The sequence below is a fragment of the Cottoperca gobio genome, chromosome 18, assembly GCF_900634415.1.
Source record: "Cottoperca gobio chromosome 18, fCotGob3.1, whole genome shotgun sequence".
Lineage (NCBI taxonomy): Eukaryota > Metazoa > Chordata > Actinopteri > Perciformes > Bovichtidae > Cottoperca > Cottoperca gobio.
The window spans coordinates 5503842-5527675 of record NC_041372.1 but is presented as its reverse complement, the minus strand read 5'-3'; the positions used below and the strand labels follow the sequence as shown (position 1 = coordinate 5527675).

At 39.6% G+C, this 23834-nt stretch overlaps 4 protein-coding genes and 1 pseudogene across 5 annotated transcripts; 1 reads left to right on the top strand and 4 right to left on the bottom strand.

The window, feature by feature from the left end:
* Positions 1 to 250: 250 nt before the first annotated feature.
* On the bottom strand, positions 251 to 1828 carry LOC115023766 (uncharacterized). The gene is made up of 5 exons (XM_029454997.1): positions 1778 to 1828; positions 973 to 1668; positions 710 to 841; positions 581 to 624; positions 251 to 491 (listed from the first exon to the last, which is right to left on the bottom strand). The coding sequence occupies exons 1-5, from the start codon at positions 1818 to 1820 to the stop codon at positions 348 to 350; spliced, it is 1059 nt and encodes a 352-aa protein (XP_029310857.1). The 5' UTR covers positions 1821 to 1828; the 3' UTR covers positions 251 to 347.
* A 4884-nt stretch (positions 1829 to 6712) lies between these two features.
* On the bottom strand, positions 6713 to 8585 carry LOC115023976 (uncharacterized; annotated as a pseudogene).
* Positions 8586 to 11406: 2821 nt separating this feature from the next.
* On the top strand, positions 11407 to 13791 carry LOC115023914 (prostaglandin D2 receptor 2-like). Its single transcript, XM_029455274.1, is given in 3 exon segments — positions 11407 to 11483; positions 12531 to 12779; positions 12781 to 13791. Coding segments are annotated over 2 exon segments (1098 nt in total). The 5' UTR covers positions 11407 to 11483; positions 12531 to 12605; the 3' UTR covers positions 13705 to 13791.
* LOC115023915 (G-protein coupled receptor 4) lies at positions 13764 to 16570 on the bottom strand. 2 transcript variants are annotated; one of them, XM_029455276.1, is made up of 4 exons: positions 16453 to 16570; positions 16310 to 16356; positions 15550 to 16038; positions 13764 to 15121 (listed from the first exon to the last, which is right to left on the bottom strand). In XM_029455276.1, exons 2-4 carry the CDS (start codon positions 16327 to 16329, stop codon positions 14698 to 14700), a joined length of 933 nt encoding a protein of 310 aa, XP_029311136.1. In that variant the 5' UTR covers positions 16330 to 16356; positions 16453 to 16570; the 3' UTR covers positions 13764 to 14697. The 2 variants fall into 2 exon arrangements, with proteins under 2 accessions (XP_029311136.1, XP_029311135.1); XM_029455275.1 differs by having other exon boundaries at positions 14175 to 15121; positions 15550 to 16149; positions 16453 to 16487.
* Positions 16571 to 18566: 1996 nt separating this feature from the next.
* LOC115023678 (UDP-glucuronosyltransferase 2B15) lies at positions 18567 to 22641 on the bottom strand. Its single transcript, XM_075074152.1, has 2 exons — positions 22593 to 22641; positions 18567 to 20153 (listed from the first exon to the last, which is right to left on the bottom strand). The coding sequence occupies exon 2, from the start codon at positions 20148 to 20150 to the stop codon at positions 18567 to 18569; it is 1584 nt and encodes a 527-aa protein (XP_074930253.1). The 5' UTR covers positions 20151 to 20153; positions 22593 to 22641.
* Between the last annotated feature and the right edge of the window lie 1193 nt (positions 22642 to 23834).

The following is a 23834-nucleotide window of genomic DNA, read 5'->3' as shown; positions in this document are numbered from 1 at the left end:
TTGTGTTTAAGCTCTGCTACGACTTGTGTTTCCACCAATGGAAACTTATTCTGTAGTTCTTCACCACTTTCACCACAGGTGTAAAAAGTAAACGCTGAGAGATGGCTATAGATTGAAAGGTGCACCCTGTGCTTACGTTTCACGTAAAGGAAGATATTAATAGATTGTAGGGGATTTCTTTTTTTTTATGAGCCTGCTTTGTCTATATCTGTATACAGTATTTTACTGAATGGATGTGGCACGAAACACATTTCACAATAAATACTTTATTTTATTTCAACATTTTTTAAACTGCTCATTTAGTCACAAGTGTTGTTGTCTTGCGATGGTTCGACAGGAAAGAGAGATCATTCGTTGAAGTGGTTAAACTCCTTCCTGCTCTTTACTCTAGAGTACACACAATATGTCTCCAAGTTGTCCACTGGACGATGTCTTTCGCTTGTTCTGTTCAGACTCAAAGCAGCATAATTGAGAAGGTCTGCATCTTGACTCTGGTAATGGCAAAAATAACAAATGATGTGAGAAATATAGTAATAGAAGAAGAAGGTATAAATGTGGCTTTTGCAGTTATTTCACCTACCACGACTTCAGAAGCTGCAGAACATGCCAGATGAGAAACAGTTCCTAAAAAAAATCAAAATACCTGAATGATTAAGCCGGGTCAATAAAGATCAAAAATGTTAAATACCTTTTATTCTGAAAGTCTTACCTTTGCACACAGAGCATAGCTTTTTTTTCAACTTGTATATAATGAAAGCCAAGACTAGGAGCACGATAATGGAAACTGCCAATGCCACACCGAGGCAATACACCAGGAGGAGGGGGACTTTAGAAGAATCTCCTAATATGCAGTGAAGAGAAAACATAATATCACTTTTATATATTTATATTTATAGATATACTTCTGGTTATTTTAATGCCACATTTTTAACTGTTCAAGTTGGAGGAAAATCAGCAATATAAGCTACCTACCTAAAATCTCCACTCTGCTTCCATTTCCAAACACAATCTCCCCACAGGAGGCCAGAGCACAGTAGTACATCCCTGCATCAAGGGAGCTCACAGACTTTAAAGCGAGGTTTAAAGTGCAATTTTTCACGTCAGACTCTTCAAGGATGCTTTTGCACTGTCCCGCGCTGCGATACATGACTGCAGGCTCACCTGCACCATGTCTGAACCAGTAGAGGCTCTGCTCCTCTGCACATGCTCGAGCGTACACCGTACAGCTCAAATTCACAGAGTCTCCGGGCCGAAGTGGCTCCAACGCTGGTTGATGGACGGCAGCGTGGATGTTGGACTGAGCTGCTTTGACGTGAAGAAAAGCTCCTTTTCCAAATTCAATTGCGTTGAATTCTAAAACCCCACAGTAATATGTTGCTGAATCCGTCAGGCGGAGATCTTTGATTATGAGATGGTTGAGGCCTTTGTCATGATCTGCTAAGACTTGAAACCTTTCTTGATACGCGGGGAAGATGGTAGCATTTGTTTGCTTCATCCGAGTTGATATAATGAGAGGTTTGCCTCCCAAGCTTTGCTGGTACCAAGAAAGGAAAGTTACAGAATTGTCCCTGCAAAAGCATTTCACAATCACCTTCTCCCCAACGTTAGCTGTTATAACCCCAGTATCCTGAGTTATACCTGAGATCTTGTGAACAGCTGGCACCTGACCTGTATAACAGAAACGCATACAAACATATTATTTTTAAAACCTCATCCCTCGCTCTCCGAATTATATTAATGCACATAGAAACATTAAAAAAGGGTTTAAAATACTCACAGATTTCACTAAGAAGCACAAGAAAAATCCAAAGTGGCTTCATCCCTCTGCAGTCTGTATCCTGTGTGTTGACGGATGCACTCAAAACTCTTATAGGAAACAAAGGCTGTTTGTGATTGGCTGAGCTCACTGGTTTGGAGTCAGACTTGCGATTTGTTCTTTTGTAAAACCGTCTGATCAGGTGACTGGAGGTGTATTTGGGGTTGATTGGGTCTTTTGGTCCCATCGTTGCCATTGGTCACAACATGTTTGCAAACCAAAATGTTTTTCAAATAGAGGCGAGAGGTTGGTGCACGTGTTTGTATCTCACAATACGCAATACGTGCTTCAAGGTGATTTGGAAAAACATGCTGTATTCTCCAGGCATGAGTTAGGTTTGAATATGCTTCTATGCTTATTTATAGGATTACTTGTGTCAAAAAGTGTGTTTTTGGAGATGTGTGGGTGGTAAAGTGGGTTGAAAGGCAATGTGTGGGAGGGATCTAGAAAGAAAAACTGAAATCAGGTCAAGTGATTTAACCCATTTAAGTTCTACTTTAAAGATAATGTTGTCAGCTTACATTTAATTTCTAGGGTTGTTTTTTTTTGTAGTTCCCATCATGCCAGTGATGCCCCTCAGGTCAGATGTGGCTTTTGTTCAAAAACTTCTCCTTAATCGGCCAACAGCCCATTTATACATCATCTGAAGTCTTGCTTAGAGGAAATAACATACAAAGACTGACAACAATGTTGCACAGAGCCATTGTTTGTGTTCTTCTTTTGGTGTTTCTGATTGCGAATTTCATGAAAAGTAAAAAAACAAATAACAATAAATATAAATGTATATGTGTCCACTGGTCTGTGCTATAACTGCATTTTCTGTATGATTCCAATAATTTTGGTCATATTTATAGTCAAAATCGCTGAATTTGCGTATTCTTTGTTAGATACAGGAGAGATGCGAGTTGAGGAAGCGACGAGCCTCCCCTCCCCTCGGATTGCGCAATCCTTCGCAAACTAGGTTGAGCGCATGCATTTGGCGCGTGCCTGATTGCTATCTCTCTGTATGTCGCCAATATAATGTTTACAGACACTTTTATTATGCGTCCTGACTTTCTACAGCCCAGTTAATGTATGTAATGTATGTGTGTAACATATTTAGTCTTGCTGATGGGACATCAACCACAGTGTAAAGACACCAGGTGAGGCAGACAGTACTCTGCCGCACTGAAGAGGGCGCACGTGAGCCCAACACATGTTCCTCTCTGAGCCGCTATAAATGTAACCTTCTTTTTTGGCCAAATATGTCCCTTACTGTGTGTGTATAAAGAATGCTGATATGAGATATGAAAAATAACCAGTAGTCAATGTTCATGCTGCCAAGAAAATGGTGAATAAGATACTCAGTTGGGTTCATATATTTGAAAATCTGACTCTGAAAGAGTCAGTGCCTCCCCAGCCATGAACCTCACCGCACGTCACTGAATATGACATAACCATGATATCACAAAGTGATGTTATGGTTAGCCCTGAATAAAAAAAGAGGAAAAAGGTTGAGAATGAAGGGAAGGTAGCATCTAAACTGTCACAATTCTATTACTCGTGTATTAAATATACATGTGCCACACTGTGTCGATAAGCTTCCCATTAGCTTCTGCCACACATGGGCAAATGGATCCACGGAGGAATAACACGTATGTTAAATACACATTTGAATTCTCTTCATCTTTTGTGAAAGAAAATATAAGTCTGGAGGCGTTTGCATGAGACGCCATCAACGCCAACTAGCGCGGTGAGCTGCTGACACATGAGTGTCGATACAAAACATCTCTGTCTTCTTTTCCAACACACACACACACACACACACACACACACACACACACACACACACACACACACACACACACACACACTAGTGCACTCAGAAAGTGAAAGCTAGTTAGCGGTATGTCTTCGACAGTCAGATGTATTGTTGCTGCCAGCTGTTGGTTTCACTTCATTTCCGTCTGGAAAAATCCACTTGCCATTGTCAGAAAACTGCATGAAAAAAACAACGACAAATTGAACATTAAGCTTGAATCTATTAACACGAGAGGAGCTGGCTGGAGGGGGGTTGAAGATTTGCTTCGCATTAAGGACTCATGGTGCTTAATTGTAAGATTTGAATGAAAGTGAGTTTAACTGTGTCGGAGGTTGAGTTACTGTTGAGGAAAATACAAAAATGTTGTTGTTGTATTTTCCCACGCTTTAAGAAAATGTTGTAATTCCCTCAGCCGCTCCCTTTTAGATTCAACAGCGTTGTCGACTCTTGCAGTTGACTGTGTGTGACTCAAATATGTCTTCTGATGTTTGTGGTCTGTGTGTGCATGCTTTAGCAAAACTGCGGGGGAAGCTCTCCAGTTGTTGACTCAGTAGAGACCAGCCACAACTGACCAACTCTCTTCTCACTTGAACCCATACTTCCTGATTCGTGCGAAGCTACGGCCTAATGTTCACTGTTTCTCAAACGAGTCAAAGATGAAATGGAAAATAGATCCTCCCGTTCTTGTTTTAAGAGAATGTGAGTCGAATCATGTGGCAACACATTTAAAAGAGGAAGCAGTGTTGTATGTTTAAAAGCTTCTACTTAAATAACATGTATTAAGTAGAAGCAAACAACTAGGTGGAACTACTTTATTGAGTTTTTCAAAGTGGTTTTGGCAGTTTGAGCATCTCCTTTTACCTTCTTGTGAGACAGGGAACCTGCAGAGTCTCTTTTTATCAAGTATTATTTTTGTTTATATGGAGTGTGACTTTATGTATTGGCTTTTAGTTAATTAATGTATAAGTAAAAAAAATAATTTTATATCTACATATATATGTATATATAAATATAAAATATAATAAGAAGTGAAAAAGCAGAGGCGTTATTGTCATGCAACTGGAACAAACAAACAGCATCACAAATAAAACCCCAAACATCCTGTCAGGAGGGCGACAAAACCACTTGGGTTGAATTTAAATGTGAGAGAACTTGACCAGAGCGGGAACTCAGAAGCGAGACGTGTTTTTCTTTTTTCTTTTTTTCTTTTCTTTTCTTTCTTTTTTTTATCAGTGTTTGAGAGGAACAAGTCAAAAGTTGAACAAAAAGCCCAACTTGTATTTACTAATAAATACAGAAAGTGAGATATAGGATAGAAAAACACATTTGTAACAGTAAACATGATACATATATAGAACATAATACATTATCATCATACATAGTCATTAAAAGCTTACCAAGCTATTGAGAAAAATTGGCATCTGACAATCCATGATTTCAAACTAAATGCAGCTGGAAACCATAAAATTGTGCATTTCTGATTATGTAATGACACAACATTTTGCTGTCATGTTTACAGCAAAATGTTGCTCTGGGCCTCTGAAAAAAGGGCCGAGGTGAGATATTTATGTCAGGCGACCACAACAACACCTCCAAAGACATCACTCTGTGGCTGGAGCAAACATGATTCACCAGTTTGTTTGAAATACTTAAATGCACCGTCTCTGTTCACTTTAAATAACTTATGTTTCCAATCTTATCCATCTCGTGGTCATGCCAATATGTAACCGTGCGATCAGTGAAGCAAAATGTGATGAGCATTTGAAAAGGTGAAAGAGTGTAAGCATAATCTACTGTAGGTGGACTGCTGCTCCCTACCGACCAGAAGCTTAACTGCACACACACCGAGCTGAACAGAAGAAATGCTGAATTGAACTACTTAGCCTGGATGATAAATCCAGATCTGATAAAATTACCTTTTTGTCTCTTGTGCGTACCCTGACTTCATGAAAGTGCGATACTAAATTGTTGGAATACCCCTTTAGCCACAATCAGAGCTGGAGATGTGGGTCAAACCATCTAAAGTCAAGGTACCCCAACTATTTGGGTTCTACAAGATTTAATACATAAACAGTAAATTCATGCAGGTTACATGACTTTTTTTTAGAAACAGAAATAAGTTAATGGTTTTAAGGATTATATATATATATATATATATATATATATATATATATGTGTGTGTATATATATATATATATATATATATATATATATATGTATATATGTGTGTGTGTATATATATGTATATATGTGTGTGTGTATATATATATATATATATATATATATATATATATATATGTGTATATATATATATGTATATATGTATATATATATATATATATATATATATATATATATATATATATATATATATATATATATATGTATATATGTGTATATATATGTATATATGTGTATATATATATGTGTGTGTATATGTGTATATATATATATATATGTTCAGACACAAAATAATAATAATAAGCTTTATTTGTATAGAACCTTTCACACAAGAATTACAGCCCAAAGTGCTTCACAGCAGAAACATAACAAATAGTACAAGATTAAACCGAATAAGAGCATTTACAGTACAATAATCACAGTGATGATGTAAATGAGTCTGAAGTACCATTACAAAAATAGATAAAAATAGCAGAATTAAAATAGTATGAAATAGCAGATAAAATAGCAGAAATTAAATTAAAATAGTCTAAAATAGAATTAAAATAGTATAAAATAACATTGGCACACCATTCTTGTAAATGTTTTAAACTATCAGAGCCATATTTTGAAAGCATGAGATCAACAATGGGCCCTTCAACTGGTTTACTCCCTTTGCTAAACATTCCTGGTAGTCTTTGATTTACGTTTACAGCGTCAACCTCTTTATTGACCTTTTAACGTATAAAACACAGACGTCTCCGTGAGTCCAGATTCTTTTGGCAAACTCTTGGTTAAAGCCCGCTTCATAAACAAACCCCTGTTTGTTAAAGCCAGTTTTTCTCCAATATATTCTTTAATCTTTGACTTTTCCACTAATTGTGTAAAGAACATGTAAACACATTTATCAGAGAAACTTCCTCTTTTTCCCCGTGGTAAAACAGTCTATTTGATCTCAAGTTTTTCAAAAATACACACCCCGAAAAAGTTGATCTTAATATAATAATATAATAATAATTGAAATGACAGAAGGTGTAGAAGGTTTAGTCACTTCAGGTCTGACCGTCTAACTTTGGAGTAAACCGTCTCCTCCTCTGTGCTCTTCTGTCTCCTGCATTGTATCTTTTTGAAATCCAGAGTTTCGTACTGCAAAGCATCAGATTCCATATTCTGTAGATAATAAGAAGCCGAATTATTAAACTTATGTAATGTGTCTGTATATAATAACATATAGCTCATGTTGGGAATATTTCTGACCTTACCTGACTGTTAACAGTGAATTCTGGGACACTCGAGTGGGGGTGCAGCCCTAAATAGAAAGAAAGTCTAATTTATAGTCATTACTTTCCAGTTATTGTAATTAAAGGGTCAGTTCACCCAAATAATAAAATAGTTATATGGATTATCTAATGCAACCTTGACATTGTTTCTGAAAAATATAATTACAAATTAAATTCCAGGTGGAAACAGAAGTCTCAGAGACAGATACTTTAAAATCTGTGCAAATAAATCCAAACCTATCTGCATGGCTAGATAACACTAAGTAGGAAAATATGGTTTGTCATTTCTGTTAGTGAATCTGTCTTCTTATCTTCATGAAAACAAACAGAAGGTAAATATTATTTAATTGTACCTCCAGAATTAAGATGTTTTCTCCTGGACACTTTGCAGATGATACCGATCAGGACGATGTTCGAGATAACTGACAAAAGCAGAGCTGCAACCCCACATTGCATCAAGAGAGGAAAGATGTCGTGCTGTTTGTCTGCGAAAACATTAAGAGGAATGTAGACTAGCAGAACAATTAAATGGCTTTAATCTAGATTTTTTAACGTTTTATGTTGCTCACCTCCAACCTCCAGTCTTGTTCCTTTCCCAAACAGTATCTCTCCACATAAAGCCACAGCACAGTAATATGTCCCCGCATCAGACAGGCTCACATTCCACTTTGATAAACTGTGCACGCAGCTCTGTGTAGGGAAATCCGATTCCAAGCTCTGCACACACTGACTGCTGCCGTCTGTGTGGATGTACATCGTTCCCAAGGAAGAGTTAGTTGAATTCTCCTTTTTGAACCAGTAAACGGTGTGTTCTGTGTCTCTGGTTCCAATGTGCACCGTGCAGTACAGAGTCACAGAGCCTCCGGGCTTCACAGAGTCGGACTCCGGCTGCTGGAGGAAAGACCTTCGACTGGACTCTGAAAAATAGACATTGAGAGAAAAGGGTTATAAAATGGAAGACAAATACAAAGAAAATAGTCTGTCTTTAATATAAAACACAATACCTTTTAAAACCAAAAATGTCCCATTATCAAACTCAGTGGCTAACGCACTGACTTTGTCCGCAGTAGTACATGGCAGAATCCGAGTCCCTGACGTTAGAAATGTTCAGATTGTAGAACCCTGCTTCGATGTGAACTGAAAAGCGTTTATTGTCTTTAAACTGTTTGTAGAAGCTGTTGGAGTCAGGTGAACTGTTTGTAGAAAGAGGATATTATTTGAGGTTGCTTCCCCCCTACCTGCTTGTACCAACACAGATATTTGCCACCGGAGGCAAAGTAACACGGTAAAGTCACATTGTGTCCGGGGTTAGCGTAGAGCAGAGCGCCATCTGAAATACAGAGATACATTAATGACCAATATCACTTTACACATTTCAAAAAAGTTTTAAAAGTCTCATGCTTTGGAATCACATTTTCAACATTCCTCAGTAAGATACCCAAAATTAATTTTCATCATAAAAAAGTATTTTACGCAGTGACTTACAGGCTCCGAAGAGAGGAACGAAGAGCACATACAACAGGAACATGCTTCACTCTCCGATGTTTAGACTCCTCCAGTGTGATGGTGGTTGCAGTAAAGGCTACATCGTCAGCGGAAAAAAGTCTGAGTGACAGGTGGTGCAGATTTGTGCGTGTAGATAATTCTACAAAAGGAAGCGAGAACCTCCGTTTTACAGCTATTCATGTTTGATGCGTTGACCTGAGCTAACCAAAAATGTTTCTAGGACAATGTGTTGTCAGATGTGTAATGTGTATTCACATGCATGCGTCTTTATTTGAACTTTCCACAATGTGGCGACAACATTGCACAATCTTTACAGAATAACAATTTCTTTCTTTTCTTATAAGTCAGGGCAAATCATTTGTATAGCACCTTTCAACAACACGGCAATTTAATACCTAATTAAGAAAACACAAGGCAATATGAAAAGACGCATACTGTATGAATAGCATAATATGTCTTTTAAAGTAAAAACAGAATAAGATAAGCTAATAAAAGTACATGTTAATAAAAGTTACAGTGCAGGCGTGAATGAGTGGAGGACTGAAATGTTTTGAGCCCTGATTTAAAAGATCTTAACGTTGGATCAAACTTTTTCAAGTTTAGTTTTTCAATGTTTAGTTTTGACTCTGGGGACAGTTTGAAAAAAAAAGAAGTGACTTGTGAGTTTCAATATTACAAAAACAACAAAGGAATGGTATTGTATGTCCTGTCACCAGTACACACACACACACACACACACACACACACACACACACACACACACACACACACACACACACACACACACACAATACTTAAATGTGTCATGTGACAGTGTTTATGTGACAGCCTCGCCCGCTCGTAGCTTTGGTAACTTCTGCTTCGCTTGCTTTCTCTCGTTGTGCAGGTCTTCAGCATTATGATGAACCCCGTGTGTAAGAACAGTGTGTTAAAAACTATTATTATTGTTTATTATTTTTGATCACATGTAACTTACGTCTTGCAAATTACAATCCATGTGTCAACTATAGTTTGTATATTACAAATAATTCAGTCAAAGTCAGGACACTCACGGACCAATGATCAAGACAATATTTGTTTTCATAAATATTCCACTTTAATCTGAATTTTGTAGAAATATAAACTCTAAGTCATAGGGATATTTACAATAAATTAATAGTTATAATATTTTATTTAAGTAATATACTTAAGGGCAATTTTGAGGTGCTTGTACTTTACTTGAGTATTTTCATGCCCTACTACTTTAAACTTCTATAACACTACAATTAAGAGGCAATTACTGTACTTGCTAGTCCTCTACAGGAGGTGTTGGGCCTCCCTTCAGACAACACTTGTAAAAAGGCGTTTCCCCCCCCCCCCCCTTCATTTACTTCCTTAGTGTTGCTCAATTCCTGGATATCTGATGATTCATGGTGATGTTATTTGTCCCCGTAGACAGTAAACAATTGAGCCAAGTGAGCCTTATACTGCCGTTTGACAAAACTTCAGACTACACCAAATACACAACAAAGCTCAAGTCATTTATTAGTTTCTGATTCTGTGAAAGTGAAAAAAGTCGTAATATTTCCCAAAACTACTGCATCTCGTTAACCAAATCACACACATTTAGGCTATTCCAAATGATCTTTTAATAACTAATAATTTCACTTTCATGCACTGAGCCTTCCCTGAAACTAATAACACGAGTTTAACCAAATGTACTTAGTATTTATACAACTGTAGTGTACACAGTATCTGTATCAAAGCTCTGTGTTATAGCTGTATATTAAATAAACCAGAATAAAAACAGAGCAAAATAGAAAGTAGATAAAAAAAAAAAGGGAAGCTTTACCTCCGGCCGGTGCTTTATGTGCACTATTACAAGGTGGAAGGTGCCTGAAACATTTAGCCATGCTGCACTAAAGAAGGCTTTAATGCTTTCTAGTATTTTAGTATGTTCTTTGCTGTTTATTTACTGCCTTAAGCAGCCTTTTAGAAACCATTCATGTGAGCATATAGTAGTAGAACAGTAATGTTTTGGCAGAATAACATTCATCACATTGTGGTGACACATCAGGGGAAATGCTATGAGTTTACTTATTAAATAGTATTACATGTGCAACACCCTAAATCTTTTATTTTTAACAAAGCAGAGTTCTTCAGAGATGGAAGAAAAAATGGGTTTATTTAAGTAAGAAGTGTCATATGATCATGCTTCTACTATCATCTGATGATGTCCGTGCATGTCCTGACTTTTTGCACCTCCTTTAAGAAAGGTATTTTCTACTTTTGATACCTTAGTTTGGGAATTTCTTCATCTTTATCCTAGATCAAGTTTGGGTTTTGGTTAAACTGAGAAATAAAGCCGGCTGAAACAACTATGTTTATCTTCAATTTGTGCTGTATGATCACAATTATCTGCTGTGTTCCTCTTATTTTAGTATATCAAGGTCAGTGTGTTCTTATTGGTGCACTTTGATGTCCTTTCATGTTGAAGTGATTTTGGTACCGGTTTGGTTATAGGGCATTGTGCGAAACAAGAACGACAATACATTTGTAAAAGGAAAAAAAGAAAAGGTGCTTAGATCAACAGATTAGGGAACAGGAAACTAAGTGATTATTATATGATGATCAACAAATATGTGGGCATTGAGAAAGTGTGATCATAAAGCACTGTAAATTACTTGTTTCCTGACACTTTCCGAAACTAGTAGACCTAACAGAATTTATTTATATCAAAGGCCTGACTCTTAAAGGCCGAGTCAAAATAGATTGCTTTCACAATTTGCTGTTCTTCCTTTTCTTAGAATTTTAGGTTCCTCTTGAGGTTTGTGACTTCCTATTACTGTACATATCTGCTGCCATGAGGCTGATGCTGGGTAGTGTGTCTTACTGTAGCATGACAGAGGTCTCATCAGACCTGCCAGAAACACAAGACTAGGTGAGTGATTGTTTTGCGTGGTAACGGCAAGTTTCAGAGATAAATAAATGTTCTCATTACAAATCAAATGGATGTGCATTGGAAATGGGAGGAATGTCATTTAATAATGTTTTCTTTTGCCAAAGGACAATTCAAAGATATAATGCCGGACTTAAAATTCAGTTTGCAATGATTGTTTCTCTCTATCAGCTGCGCAGTAGAAATCACAAATATCTGTGCTATGGGTCTGATATTTTCTTCACTCAGGGCTTAAAACAAGCGCACCTTTTTATTTAAAATGTGAACCCCTGCGTCCTCAGGTTTTCGTTCTAATTTTTATGTTGGCGCATGTAATTGTTACACCTTTGTGATTTCCACTTCAAACAGAAATGATGTGAGCCTTTCAGTTTACTGTATGTATATGCTATATACATTGGCATGCTTTGTGAACATGATCAGATTACATAAAATAACAGTTACACAAGTGTCATTGAACAGAAATATGGGGAGGATGTGGGTAATGTGAAAGATAAGATTTAGCAAAGATGGTTATAGCTATCAGTCAGTTAAATTGCACTATTTTGTTTGTTTGGTGTTGATTAATAATTTATTAATGGCCTATCTCCAAATAATAAGGTTGATTCACTATTACTTACAGCTTATGAACAGCTAACAATATTCATTTTAAAGGTTGCGCAACAGATCATTTGCACGCAAAGATCTGAGATAGCTGCAAAACCTCACACCCATGTTCCTCTCACCTCTGCTGTATTTCTGGCTCTTGGTGTTTGTATGTGAAAATGTATTCTGAAAAGCAGCTTATGCATACAGTAATTAGGGCAATGCATACTTGTCAAACTCGTTTTGAAACTGTTTATAAATTGTTCTAGAACTAGCTAAATATCTCAACAGCCATAAACCCATAGCTATAGAGAAACGCTCCCAGAGCTAAAACTTCTCATATAACCTCTGAGCCCTGGCACCATATGTACTGTATACATTATAACAACTGTCCCTTAACATTAAAAATCACCTGTTTAGTTTCACATGTTCTATTCTCTGTTGCAGATTGTCACAGTGTGAGTTAAAGGCTAAGGTAAAGGACTTCAGCTCAGCACGACATCGAGACGTTTTTCTTCCAAGATGGTGTTTTGTCCCGTCAGCCAGATAGCAAATATCAGCATTTATCACTCATCAAACCAAACAGCCAAGATGAGTTATTTGAGCGTGTTCACCATATCCCTCCATGGCTTGTTCTCTTCCATTGGAATCATAGAAAACCTCCTGATCCTCGGGGTAGTGGGCTTCCATGTCCAGTCGCTCTGTCATCAGCATCTGGGTCATGAACCTTGCAGCCTCTGACCTGCTGGCCACTGCATCCCTGCCCTTCTTCACCTTCTTCATGGCCCGCGGCCACACCTGGACGTTGGGCACAACCTTCTGCCGCATTCATTCCTCCATCTTCTTCCTCAACATGTTTGTCAGTGGCTTCCTGCTGGCGGCCATTTCTTTGGACCGCTGCCTGGTGGTGTTGAGACCTGTTTGGGCGCAGAACTACAGGAACGTCCGACTAGTCGGGAGGGTATGTGGGATAATTTGGGCCATGGCTGTGGTCTTCACTATCCCCTTCTACATATTCCGTGATACCATTTCCCTACCTAACGGCAAGATCCAGTGTTACTACAATTATGCCAAACTCCTCCCTGCTGAACCCTTTGACCTGGGATCTTTATGTAAGCAGCGGAAGGAGGCCTTGGCCTTCTTCAAGCTCTTCATATCCTTCCTGCTCCCTCTAATGTTCATCACCCTCAGCTATGCTGCCGTGAATAGGCGCTTGGCGCGCAGAGGCTGCCGACGCCCTTTCCGTTTCGTTCGGCTCGTAGTGGCCGTTGTGGTGAGCTTTATACTCTGCTGGGCTCCGTACCACATCTTCATCATCATGGAAGTGATGGCTCCCAGTGGGCATCCTTTGCAGAAATTTGCAGGCAGGGCCCTCCCAATCGCAGCAACCATCGGCTTCTTCAACAGTGTCCTTAACCCCATTCTGTATGTGTTCAGCTGCCCTGACCTGTGCAGGAAGATTAAACATTCTCTGGGTGCGGTGATGGAGGGTGTTCTGGCTGAGGATCTGGCAGAACTAAACCGACGCCGCAGCACCGCTCGCTCTCTCAGCACCACCGAGATTGAGTTGAAGCAGAGGAATTCTATTACAACCCTGTGTCTGAAAGGAGAGGATGTGTAGTAAAATGAAAATCCTGCTAACCCTGCTTAGAACTGAATGAAAACACACCGGAAATGTTCTAATAGTGACAAGGCTTTTATTTACTTCTTTGAAACAGGCCTCTATATGAGACATATATGAGCATTTATTTGTAATTTTCTAAGTTTATATCTTATAATATTTTAGTAAGAAGACCTGCGTTTTTTCATCTGCTACAGTTTAAATGTGTTGTTAAAGCTGTGTCTTATACTTATACATTGAGGGCTTTTTATTGTTTTTATTGCAAAGCATCACTTTCATCAGTTCAACAACAGAATCATTTTATACTCGACAATCGGCTCCTGAGAAATACAGTTTATATTCACCTCCAGCCAAACACTTATTCCCTTTGCTTCCATTTGGCCAGGTTATTTTGTTTTAAATCGATGTTAAGCTACGTGTGTTTCAAATTAAAACCCATCCAGCAACTCAGAAACTGTTCACCACTTGAATGCGCTGGGCAGATTTTTATTTGGCCAATCGATAATAGTGACATTTATTCACAATTCATTCCAATATGCTGGAAAACAGAAAAAGTACATGAATAATGAAGAAATATCCTTAACAAATGAAAAGATATCCCTAGATCATCATTATATTTATCATAAAAAACTAAGAAATGGTCCCAAACAACCTGGAAGCTCAGTTGGCATAATTCCTTATTGTGGCTATATGTCTAATTTGAGACAACAATGGGTAAGGATCTGAATCCAATTTATATGAAAAATATGTGAAACAATATGTGTAATCAATTATATAGTGTTGAATTTATATAAGCAACAGTTTCAGTCTTTACACTGTTTGCTGCACACAAATGTTTCTACTTTTCTCCCACTCGGTATTTAGACACAGGAAAGTGAAGCTAATGAGGCAAATGAACGTAAGAGTTGAAACACACTGCACACATGCATTTCCACTAGGTGGCACACTTGCTTTGACTAAATACCAGGAGTCAGCTTTGTGGTCAAATCCAAGTTATACTGCCAGAAGATTATTATGTCCAGTTTCTCTCTCCCTCTGATTGTCTGGGTGAGCTCTGGTACTGAGGCTAATCTTTTTGCGAGCATCTTGTCCCCTTCCCAAACAGGGCAGGGATCTTTGCAGCTCTAGCCGGGCATCAGGGCACAGGAAGATGTAGAAGAGGGGATCCAGCAGGGTGTTGAGGCTGGTCAGACCGTAGCACAGGCGATAGATGAGGAAAATAGAATTCTCAAATGCACACGGCTCATTAGTCAGCAGCAAGGACACAAATCTGTATCCGCCCACGAGGTGATAGGGTCCAAACACAACAATGAAGTTGACAGTGATCACGACTAAAATGCCCACAATTTTGTGCCGCTCATGGTCAGAGAGGGAAGGAGATCGTCGGAGTGTCACCCCAATGTGGGCTGAGGTGTAGCTAAAGGAGGAAATAGAGTTACAGATGAGAACTCAGCCTGTCAGCTATCAGAATATACAAAATGATACAATGTGTCCTTAGGACATTATAAACTGCACAGTACCTCTCACAAACAAGGAAAGGTATTTCAGTATCTCAAGGGTTTGTTGTCCATGGTATGTGTTTTTTTTCAGTTTTACTCATTTTAGTTTGAGTTGCAATTGTCTCCATTCATTTTATTGTATTATTTCCACTTGAGGTTGGTAAATAGTCAGATTCCCCTTTACTGTAGAACAAATCTGATCACTTTAATTATTTAGACACGAAAAAAGTTCTATGCATTGGAAGTCGACTCATTTGACCACATAACCTTTACATGAACAGGTTTGGAAACACAACATTATATAACATGCATGATTATCCTCACTGGCACCTTAGGGTTAACTCACCCAAGTATGGCACATGGCAGCAAGAAGCCCAGAGCCACGGTGGTGATCTTGAAGTGGGCGTATCTGGGGCTGACGGGGTACTGCTCCAGACACAGCAGAGTTTCAGAGTTAAACACTGATGGCAGCAGCCCACTAAGGCAAAATAGAAAGGTGAGAGTCCAAACTGCCACACCAGACATCGCTGCCACCCTGACAGTCCGTATCCTGCGGCTGCTCAACGGGTACACGATGGCCAGGCAGCGGTCTAGCGCTATCAGGCACAGGAACATGACGCTGGCGTAGACGTTTACGTAAAACACGTACCCCACCAGCTCGCAGGTTAGCTGACCATAGGGCCAGCGGTGCCCACCTTGGAGATAAAGGATCCACAGTGGCAGGGTGAGCAGCTGGAGGAGGTCTGACAGCAGAAGGTTGAGGATGTAGACCAGCTGGCAGCCTCCTCCACCTGAACGGCCCAGGTGGTACAGTCCCCAGAGCGACAGCAGGTTGCTGGGGAGACCCAAAGAGAAGATCAGGCCATAGATACAGGTCAGGCCAAATGTGTCCGTGTCCAAAGGGAGCTTGCAGCTGTTATTGGACATGTCTCTGTTGGTCAAGGACCTGACATGAGAAACTAGAGGTGACCTTTCTCAAACATTAATTGATGCTCCAGACATGATGACTTGAAGTCTTAGTTGCTATCAATTTGATGCACGCACTTGCTATTGGTCAATTGCATAATATTCAAAAATGCATTCTCCTATGGAAAAGGTCAGCTTACGTGCTGTCAGTCCAAAGCATCCAGGATCCATGAGGAGACAAAAACACCTGCCAAGCAGATAGCAGAGCATTCTCAGATGGTTTAGTATCAGCAGGAGCATGAGCTGCTAAACCATGTAATTCAAACAAAGACTTTTCACTCACCTCTCAAGGCTGTGAGACCGACTTTGTTCCACAAAAGCGTCCTGCCCGCTCTGCAGCTGGGTGACCTGTACTCAAGAAATGTTGGGAACACGGTGTTTCGACCAAGTCTATTCTGTAATCGTTTCCTCCACAGGAAACCTATTTCTTCAGCTTTAAAGGCAACATCCTGAGGCAGGAGCACGCCTTTCTGCCCCAGAACAAAAACATATATTCTCTCTTTCTCTCTGTCTCCGTCTCTCTTACTCCAGTAGCAGTCCGGATGATTAAGGTGCTCAGGAGCTGTGAGGGAAGGAACTGATGTAGGGTTTCCACTAATGCCCTTTAGATTGTCGGTTACTGGCTATGTGCCATCAAACACATTAACCCTTCTGCTATGCTGTACACATTTTATTTCCTGAATGGAGAGTTTTTTTTGATTATCTTTTGCATCTTGTAAAATTTGTGCATATGTGAGGGGACTCAAAAAGTAGGTTTCCCATCATATTTTGTGAGGCTTCTTTTTATGTCTGTGTTAGGGTTAGGGTTAGGAATATGTTATTAAGAAGGTTACAGTCGGTTTATCTCCAGATAATGAATTTAAGTCAATGCAGTTTCTGCCAAAGTGACAAAAACAAGAATGAGTGTGTGCATGTGTGTATCTCTTTGCAAGAAAGTTGATTGAAGGACAAGATTAAAACTGCAACTGAAAAAGACTTCAATAATCGAGTTTATAGACAGGGAGTGTAATTTACCCAGGGTGAATTTAGCTCATGCACCACTGGGAGAAAAACAATCTTGCACAATTGAAATTGTTTTGGGGAAGAATGGGTATGTTGAGACAATGGGTGTTAGACAGTATTTTTACAACATAGTTCTAAAGGGAGTAGGGTCTAATCACTCACTTTGTTTCCTTTAAAATGTCCACAATCTCTGATTAATTGAATAACCCAAGATTGTAACTATTAAACTGACCAGTCCCCTGAGACATAACTACAAATACGCTATCCAAAGCTCTGCGTTAAGGTCTCTGTGCCCTTTGTAGACCACATTGGACATGAAGAGACGGATATCAGCTGTACACTGCAGAGACAATAAATCAACTCTTCATGCTATCATAGTGACACATCTTCAGCTCTGCTACAGTCTAGTGACCAAAGCACTTTTCTTCTCAATGCTTGAGTCCTCTGCTTGACCTGGTCTAAAATTCTTTTTCCAAATTTAGCTGTTACAAAAACAATTGCGTACACCACAATCTCACATTTGTTTGTAGTGTGCACTGAAGTGATCTCATGATAAGACTCCATGTGTGATGGCAATTACAATCTGTTTAAAGGTACAGTATAAGGTTTGTGTAGCATCTGGCATTTTCCATCATACAATGTTTTTACATTTATAGAAGGATGATAAAATGACTGTAGGTATGGTGTTGGTATTTTGGTATGTTAGCACATCCTGTAAGACAAAGTGTAAGTGCAATGTAAGTAAGAGCCCTGCGTATATAGTAAAATATGTATTATTTTTTTTAAAGAATATTATGGTGTTCCAGTGTTTGTATTTTCTTTAAGTTTTAGATTCTATCTCAACGGTCTATGTGAGCTCTCAGTATGTTCCTCTTCATGTAAAGAGTTTGTACACAGGAAGTGGGCGGAACTAATGATAAACTCAAGGTGGTCAGATGGAGGATGTACAACCTGCTATCTGTTTATTCTTAAGTCAGAGCATTCTGATAACACATTGTTGTGAAAAGTTAAGGACTTTTCCCATAGACTTGAATTAAGTAGTTTTTTGCTATCAAAAAAGCAAACATTGTATGTGACTAGGAAGCTAGCAAAGAACAGAATATGATTAATAAGCTTGATATGCTATAAAACAGTTCAAGATTTTGGATTTTAAAGCATGGAGGACTAGATTATAGTGAAAGTATTCTCCAAAACTGAAAAATCATCTTAAAAACTCTTGACTTTCCCTGGATAGCCTATATCTTCTAGGCTACAGCTGACAAAAATATTTCTAAAAGATTGCGACTACAACAATTTAATACAACTGATTAAGTTAAAGTTGAAGTTAAGTTAAAGTTAGAAAATTATCCAGAAATGTTTCTAACCTTTAAACGAGTCAGTGGCTGTTTGTATCAGTTACTCTGATTTAATTTTTCTCCTGGACCCTCGGCAGCAGAGTAATTTACAAACAAAGACTGAAGCCCAGACAAAGGCTCCAATGAGGGCCGTAATTAAAACAGCCACATCCAGGCAGAAGTAGGAGTACCAAGGCAGTCTAAAACCTGCGGACTGCAGATGGGCTGCTCCTTTGTTCCTGATGACGTACTCAATCCAAAAGATGGCGGTGTCCATAGGAGACATTGGCTGGTCGTGGTGTATCCGTGAGAGACGCTGTATGCTGTCATGGTATGAGGGAGTCTCCAGGATGTCCTTTAGAGCCTCCAGGAAGTTTTCTTTGGTGAGTGATGTGGCCTCCACCACCCGAGCTGCCCCACGTACCTTCAGCCGGAGTAGGTTGTCAAACTGGTCAAAAAGGAGGGGCAGGCCCAGAACGGGAACGCCATGGTAAATGGCCTCATATATGCCATTGGTGCCTCCGTGCGCTACAAAGGCACGAGTTTTGAGGTGTCCCAGGAGGTCTCTCTGAGGCAGCCAGTCCACCAGCAAGGTGTTATTCCCCAGGGATGACGGTTTTTCACCCACAAACCTCCACACCACCTTCTGAGGTAGCTGAGCAAAAGCAGCAGCGATGGCCTCTGTTGCCTCACGAGGCATGGCTGACACTAGCGTCCCCAGAGACATGACTACCACCCCATGCTCCCCAGAGCTTTGCATAAAGGCTTCCAGCTCAACAGGGAGGGGATGCGACTTTTGGCACTGGAAACCCCCTATGTAGACCACGTTAGGCATGGTGGGTCGAGGAAACTCAAAGACAAAATCCGTCCTCACCAGCCACATATCAGCTGCAAGCTCTAAAGATATCAAGTCGGTTCCAGGAGGGAAATGCCGCTGGAGCACATCTGAGTAAGCAGGGTTGATGATAAAGTGCTGTTCAATAAAACTATAGAAATAATGCAACATATTCTTGGTTCTGTCTAGAAAGTCCATCTGATCATGAAGTTCACTTCCTGACACAGGGACATAGGAGACAGGAGAGGGAGCTATGGTTAAATGGCCCTCCCCGCTATTGATCCAGCGCACATTAAAAACCATTGGCAGCTTCAGGTAACTACCCAGAAAAACCCCTATAGTCAGAGCAGGGTCCGTTAATATAATGTCAAACTTGGCATCTTGCATTTTTTTCATAAAAATAGGGTCATCTAACATCGTAGCAGTTGCTCTGGCAAGTATCTCATGGCCCTGTGCCAACATGGATGTGATCAAGTGCTGTTGGTAGAAGGTGCGTATAAAGGTCGGCACCCTGCGGCGTTCCATAACATTTAGGAGCATTGTATTGTAGTAGTTCATGTCTGATTCATCCTCCAGCATGGTAATATTAATAGAAGTATAAATCGAAGAGTTACTATTGATGTACCAGCTCTTGGCAGAGCGCAGCACAGTGATGTCATGGCCTCTGTCGTGCAATTCTTGAAGGATCACCTCCATGTTGATCCAGTGGCTGCCATCAACGGGCACTACCAGGATCTTGCTGCCCCTACAAGTGGGACTGAGCAGCAGGAAACAGAGCCCCGTCAGGAATATAGCAATAATGCTGGACATTTCCTGAGAGAAAAAACAGACTGAAATGAGGAGAGTTGTAATAGCACACATGTCTTATCTGTCTTAACCTGATTGTGATGTGAGAAAAAAACCCAGCATGTCTAATTTGTGCTAGTGTGATGTAATTTGTGGTACATCACTCAGTGGTTGACAGTAGCAGAAATCAGAAACTTAACCGTGAGGACCTGATATGAAGTTTGCTTCTATGGAACACAAGCAAAAATATTTCGCAAGTCATTGTGGCATAACCAGCATCACGAAAAAAGGGGTCAAAAGATGATCTATGTAAATAAAGTCAAAATCCTCCGCAGTGATTTACCATAACACTGACAACTAGAAAAAGCAATGCTGTGGGCCAAGAAGTTTAGTCTTTACCTACTGGGGATAAATCAAATCGTTATATTCTGGGATCCCTCTTTTGTATGTTGTTTGCTACTACTACTGATACATGTGGACTATCTTTAATATTTTCTAAGCCACTCATACTGTTTAGGGTATCAGCAGCTGGTTGTTCGCTTTATACGTGTAAAAACAGACATTGGGTCTTATTCACAGCTGTTACGACCACGGCCACGGCCAATGGCGTCTGCCTTAGGTATCTGTGGGTGTTATTATGTGGATGTCTGCACCTTGTTTCCCTGTTAAGTATGCAAATTTGGATGTGTGACCGCCGCCCCTTGATTGGCTGCGGCGACACCTCCTCCTCCCACCTTCATGAAGACCGGATGTGATTGGTGTGTACCTGTTCCGGCTCTCCAATCCGAGGCGCACTGGAGAGACCGGTCACTACAAGTGCCTGGACAGCGCTACAGTCGGTGCTGCTGGTGTTGACAACCATATATATATGTCTGTTTGGGTCTGTGATTGTCGCGCTCGGATATAGGGTATTGAAAGTAATATATTGTACATGCCATTTCGTGCTCCGTGCAAACTGTCCGTTTTGTTTCAGTTTGATCGTCAGCCTGTGGAACAAGCTGTTTGTAGAGCTTTGTTAAGCACGCTACGTGCTCTGGTGCTATTTATGCTTTGTTTGTATGAATGAAGTTTTCACCCTGAGTTTGTTTTGTTAGTTAGTTTGGCTTTGATGCCTTATTTGCTCTTGTGTTAAGAGCCCTCCTTTTGTTCTTTGTGGTGTCGTTAAAAGCAATTGTTTGTCAAATTGTCCACCATATTTAATAAATATATCTTATTTTACCATCAACATCTAGTTATATGTTACTCCCTTTTCCCTTGCCGAGCCGGTGCGTAACAACAGCAAAAAGTAGATTATGTCATAGTGACTTACTGTAGCTCATTGGCAGCCGGTGACAATGCAAAGTTGTGACAGTAAACTGAAATACTGAAAAATACAAGCAATACGATATTGCGTAAGTTAAACAGAACCGTTTGGGAGAATGACACCATTTTCATACACTTGAACAGTATCAGTATCAGTCCCGTATCAAATACACATTTCATAGTCCAGTGGCATAAAAGATAGTTACGTGTTTAGTTGTTAAATTAAAAGTTAATCAAATACTTCACCTGGTTCTTGTATCAAAATACAGAAGTTTGGATTGAGCTTGTGGTCCTCAGTGAGCCAGGATACTATGTCATATCTGCATTTCCACATAACCTTTACACACATAGGCGCCCAGGTCAAAGTCGAGCATGTGGGTTATCGGTAAATCTCAAAGGTCTGTGGATTGTCATTAAGAGCAAAGGAACATGGTATACACAAGTATGGTAGAATGCTTGCTACTGGATTTTGTCATTTAAGTTAATGTGTCATGATGTTTTAGTTTTTTCTCTTCACATGACTCATAGGGTAAACATTTACATTTTTAAATGAATGCTAAATGGCTATTTTGCCCAATCAATATATTGTTTTATATGTATTATATATGTCTTGCTCTGATCCAAATTGCTGCTCATTACATATTTTTTGATTCTTTTTTTAAATTTCTTGTAGATTCTTAGTGAAGTCAAGTTAACTGCACAGACTTTGCAATCTAATTGTTGAGAACATTTTAGGGGGAACAGGGGAAAAATCCAAACTGGGACACAGTCAGAGTGTGTGAGACGGGAGTGGCAGGGAATGAGGGAAGGAGGAAGTAGCAAGGTCACACAGCGGAGGGAAAATAAAGTGAGCATTGGTGATTACAATAACAGCGCGAGTCACTGTTCAACAGTCATATCAGTGAGCCGCAGCCTTCCCCTTTTCTCCTCTGCCTCTGTGGAGTTATGTAAACCTGAGCCAGGGAACAACAGTCAGATCGAGGTAACAGCCGATCACAGAGATGAAGACATGCCAGATACAAGATTTTACAAGTCACAGCAAGATCAGGGCTCGTGTGTATCATTACTTATCAGCATTACCCTCAAGAATCCTCAAAAGAGCAGTATATCGCAGTATAAGTGCAGCTCACTACAATAATCACATTTTTCTGTTGCCAAACTCACCTGGAATTTGTAGCGATGATGCACAGCAACACTTGGAGTGCATGATGGGACAAACACCATCTGACAGAAACCCTCTCAGAGGTTCAGATGGGTTTACAATGACAACCCGTCTTATCTGAGAGGCAGTAACAGGTCTTTTATTGTGGGAAGGTTCAAAATAGTTTTGTAAAAGGAATTCAGATTAGAGCTTTCTAAACTTCTTCTAAAGATCTATGCCGACAAACGTGATGGAGCACTGCTGCTTTTTAATTGTTTAGTATGTAAAGATACTTACTATGCATGCCTTGCATTGTTCAAGCAGGTTGGTGTTTATTTCCTGTGAATCTGTATTTCAAAAGCTGTATTTCACACAGACTCAAATCAACTCAGTTTAAAATAAACTTAAGACGATTCCTATACGACAATATATGCACAGGCAAACAATGAGGAAGTGAAAACACCGTCCGTTCAACACAGAAAGAGACTTACAGACATTTAAATCATAGAAGCAGCCCGGATGCTGGTGCTCCTCTGGTTAAGATGGACAGCCCAGCTGTTATTAAGTCCCAGACTGAGGCTGCTGGTTGCTGATCACCACTTTTGTTTACATGGTGTTCCTTCAAATAAGGAATGCCTGAGAATGAAAACATTTGTTATAGTGTTTTTCTCATGGGACTCTTTCTACATTCATTGCACCTTTTTAAAGTTGACCTCAAGCCCAAATATCTGAACAAAGCTCCTGGAACACTTGCTGGTTCAAAACCTTTCCTTCCTTCAATTGTTCTGTGTCATGATATGGTTCATTTCAATCCTCATGACAGTGTTCACACCATTTACTCGCATGCCTAGCATGTACTATCACTATTAATCACAACAACTGTCGAACTTTCTTGCATGGATACTATTCAATCAATCATTCCCCTTATCTACAAGCCTATTGTTTTGAAATTGTATGCGTTGCAATGTTTATTCTATTTTATTTTAACTTTAAATTGATACTTTTACTTGATGTTGGAGCTGGCATCACTTCAAGGCATGATTTAACCTTGACAGATTTGCATGTGTGGTTTGCACAGCACAGACAACACAGACTTATCGTACTGAACTTCTTTTTCTTCGTTTTATTGCACTGTTCATGAGGAAACACATCTCATGCATGACTAAAGAATTCAGGAACATTAATATGAAGAATGTACTCTATGGTAAAGAATATTTTTTGTTTTGTCGCAAATGCATTTAGAGTAGCTACAACTTCCTGCAACT

What these genes read in the sequence shown, in the direction of transcription:
- LOC115023766 (XM_029454997.1), bottom strand. Translation starts at nt 1,820, where the DNA reads ATGAAGCCACTTTGGATTTTTCTTGTGCTTCTTAGTGAAATCT. An exon ending in TGTGCTTCTTAGTGAAATCT is followed by an intron (nt 1,669 to 1,777) that starts GTGAGTATTTTA and finishes TCTGTTATACAG; the next exon opens with GTCAGGTGCCAGCTGTTCAC. An exon ending in AAGCAGAGTGGAGATTTTAG is followed by an intron (nt 842 to 972) that starts GTAGGTAGCTTA and finishes ACTGCATATTAG; the next exon opens with GAGATTCTTCTAAAGTCCCC.
- LOC115023915 (XM_029455275.1), bottom strand. Translation starts at nt 16,329, where the DNA reads ATGCTTTGGACTGACAGCAC. An exon ending in ATGCTTTGGACTGACAGCAC is followed by an intron (nt 16,150 to 16,309) that starts GTAAGCTGACCT and finishes TTCTCATGTCAG; the next exon opens with GTCCTTGACCAACAGAGACA. An exon ending in CTGCCATGTGCCATACTTGG is followed by an intron (nt 15,122 to 15,549) that starts GTGAGTTAACCC and finishes TTCCTCCTTTAG; the next exon opens with CTACACCTCAGCCCACATTG.
- LOC115023678 (XM_075074152.1), bottom strand. Translation starts at nt 20,150, where the DNA reads ATGTCCAGCATTATTGCTATATTCCTGACGGGGCTCTGTTTCCTGCTG.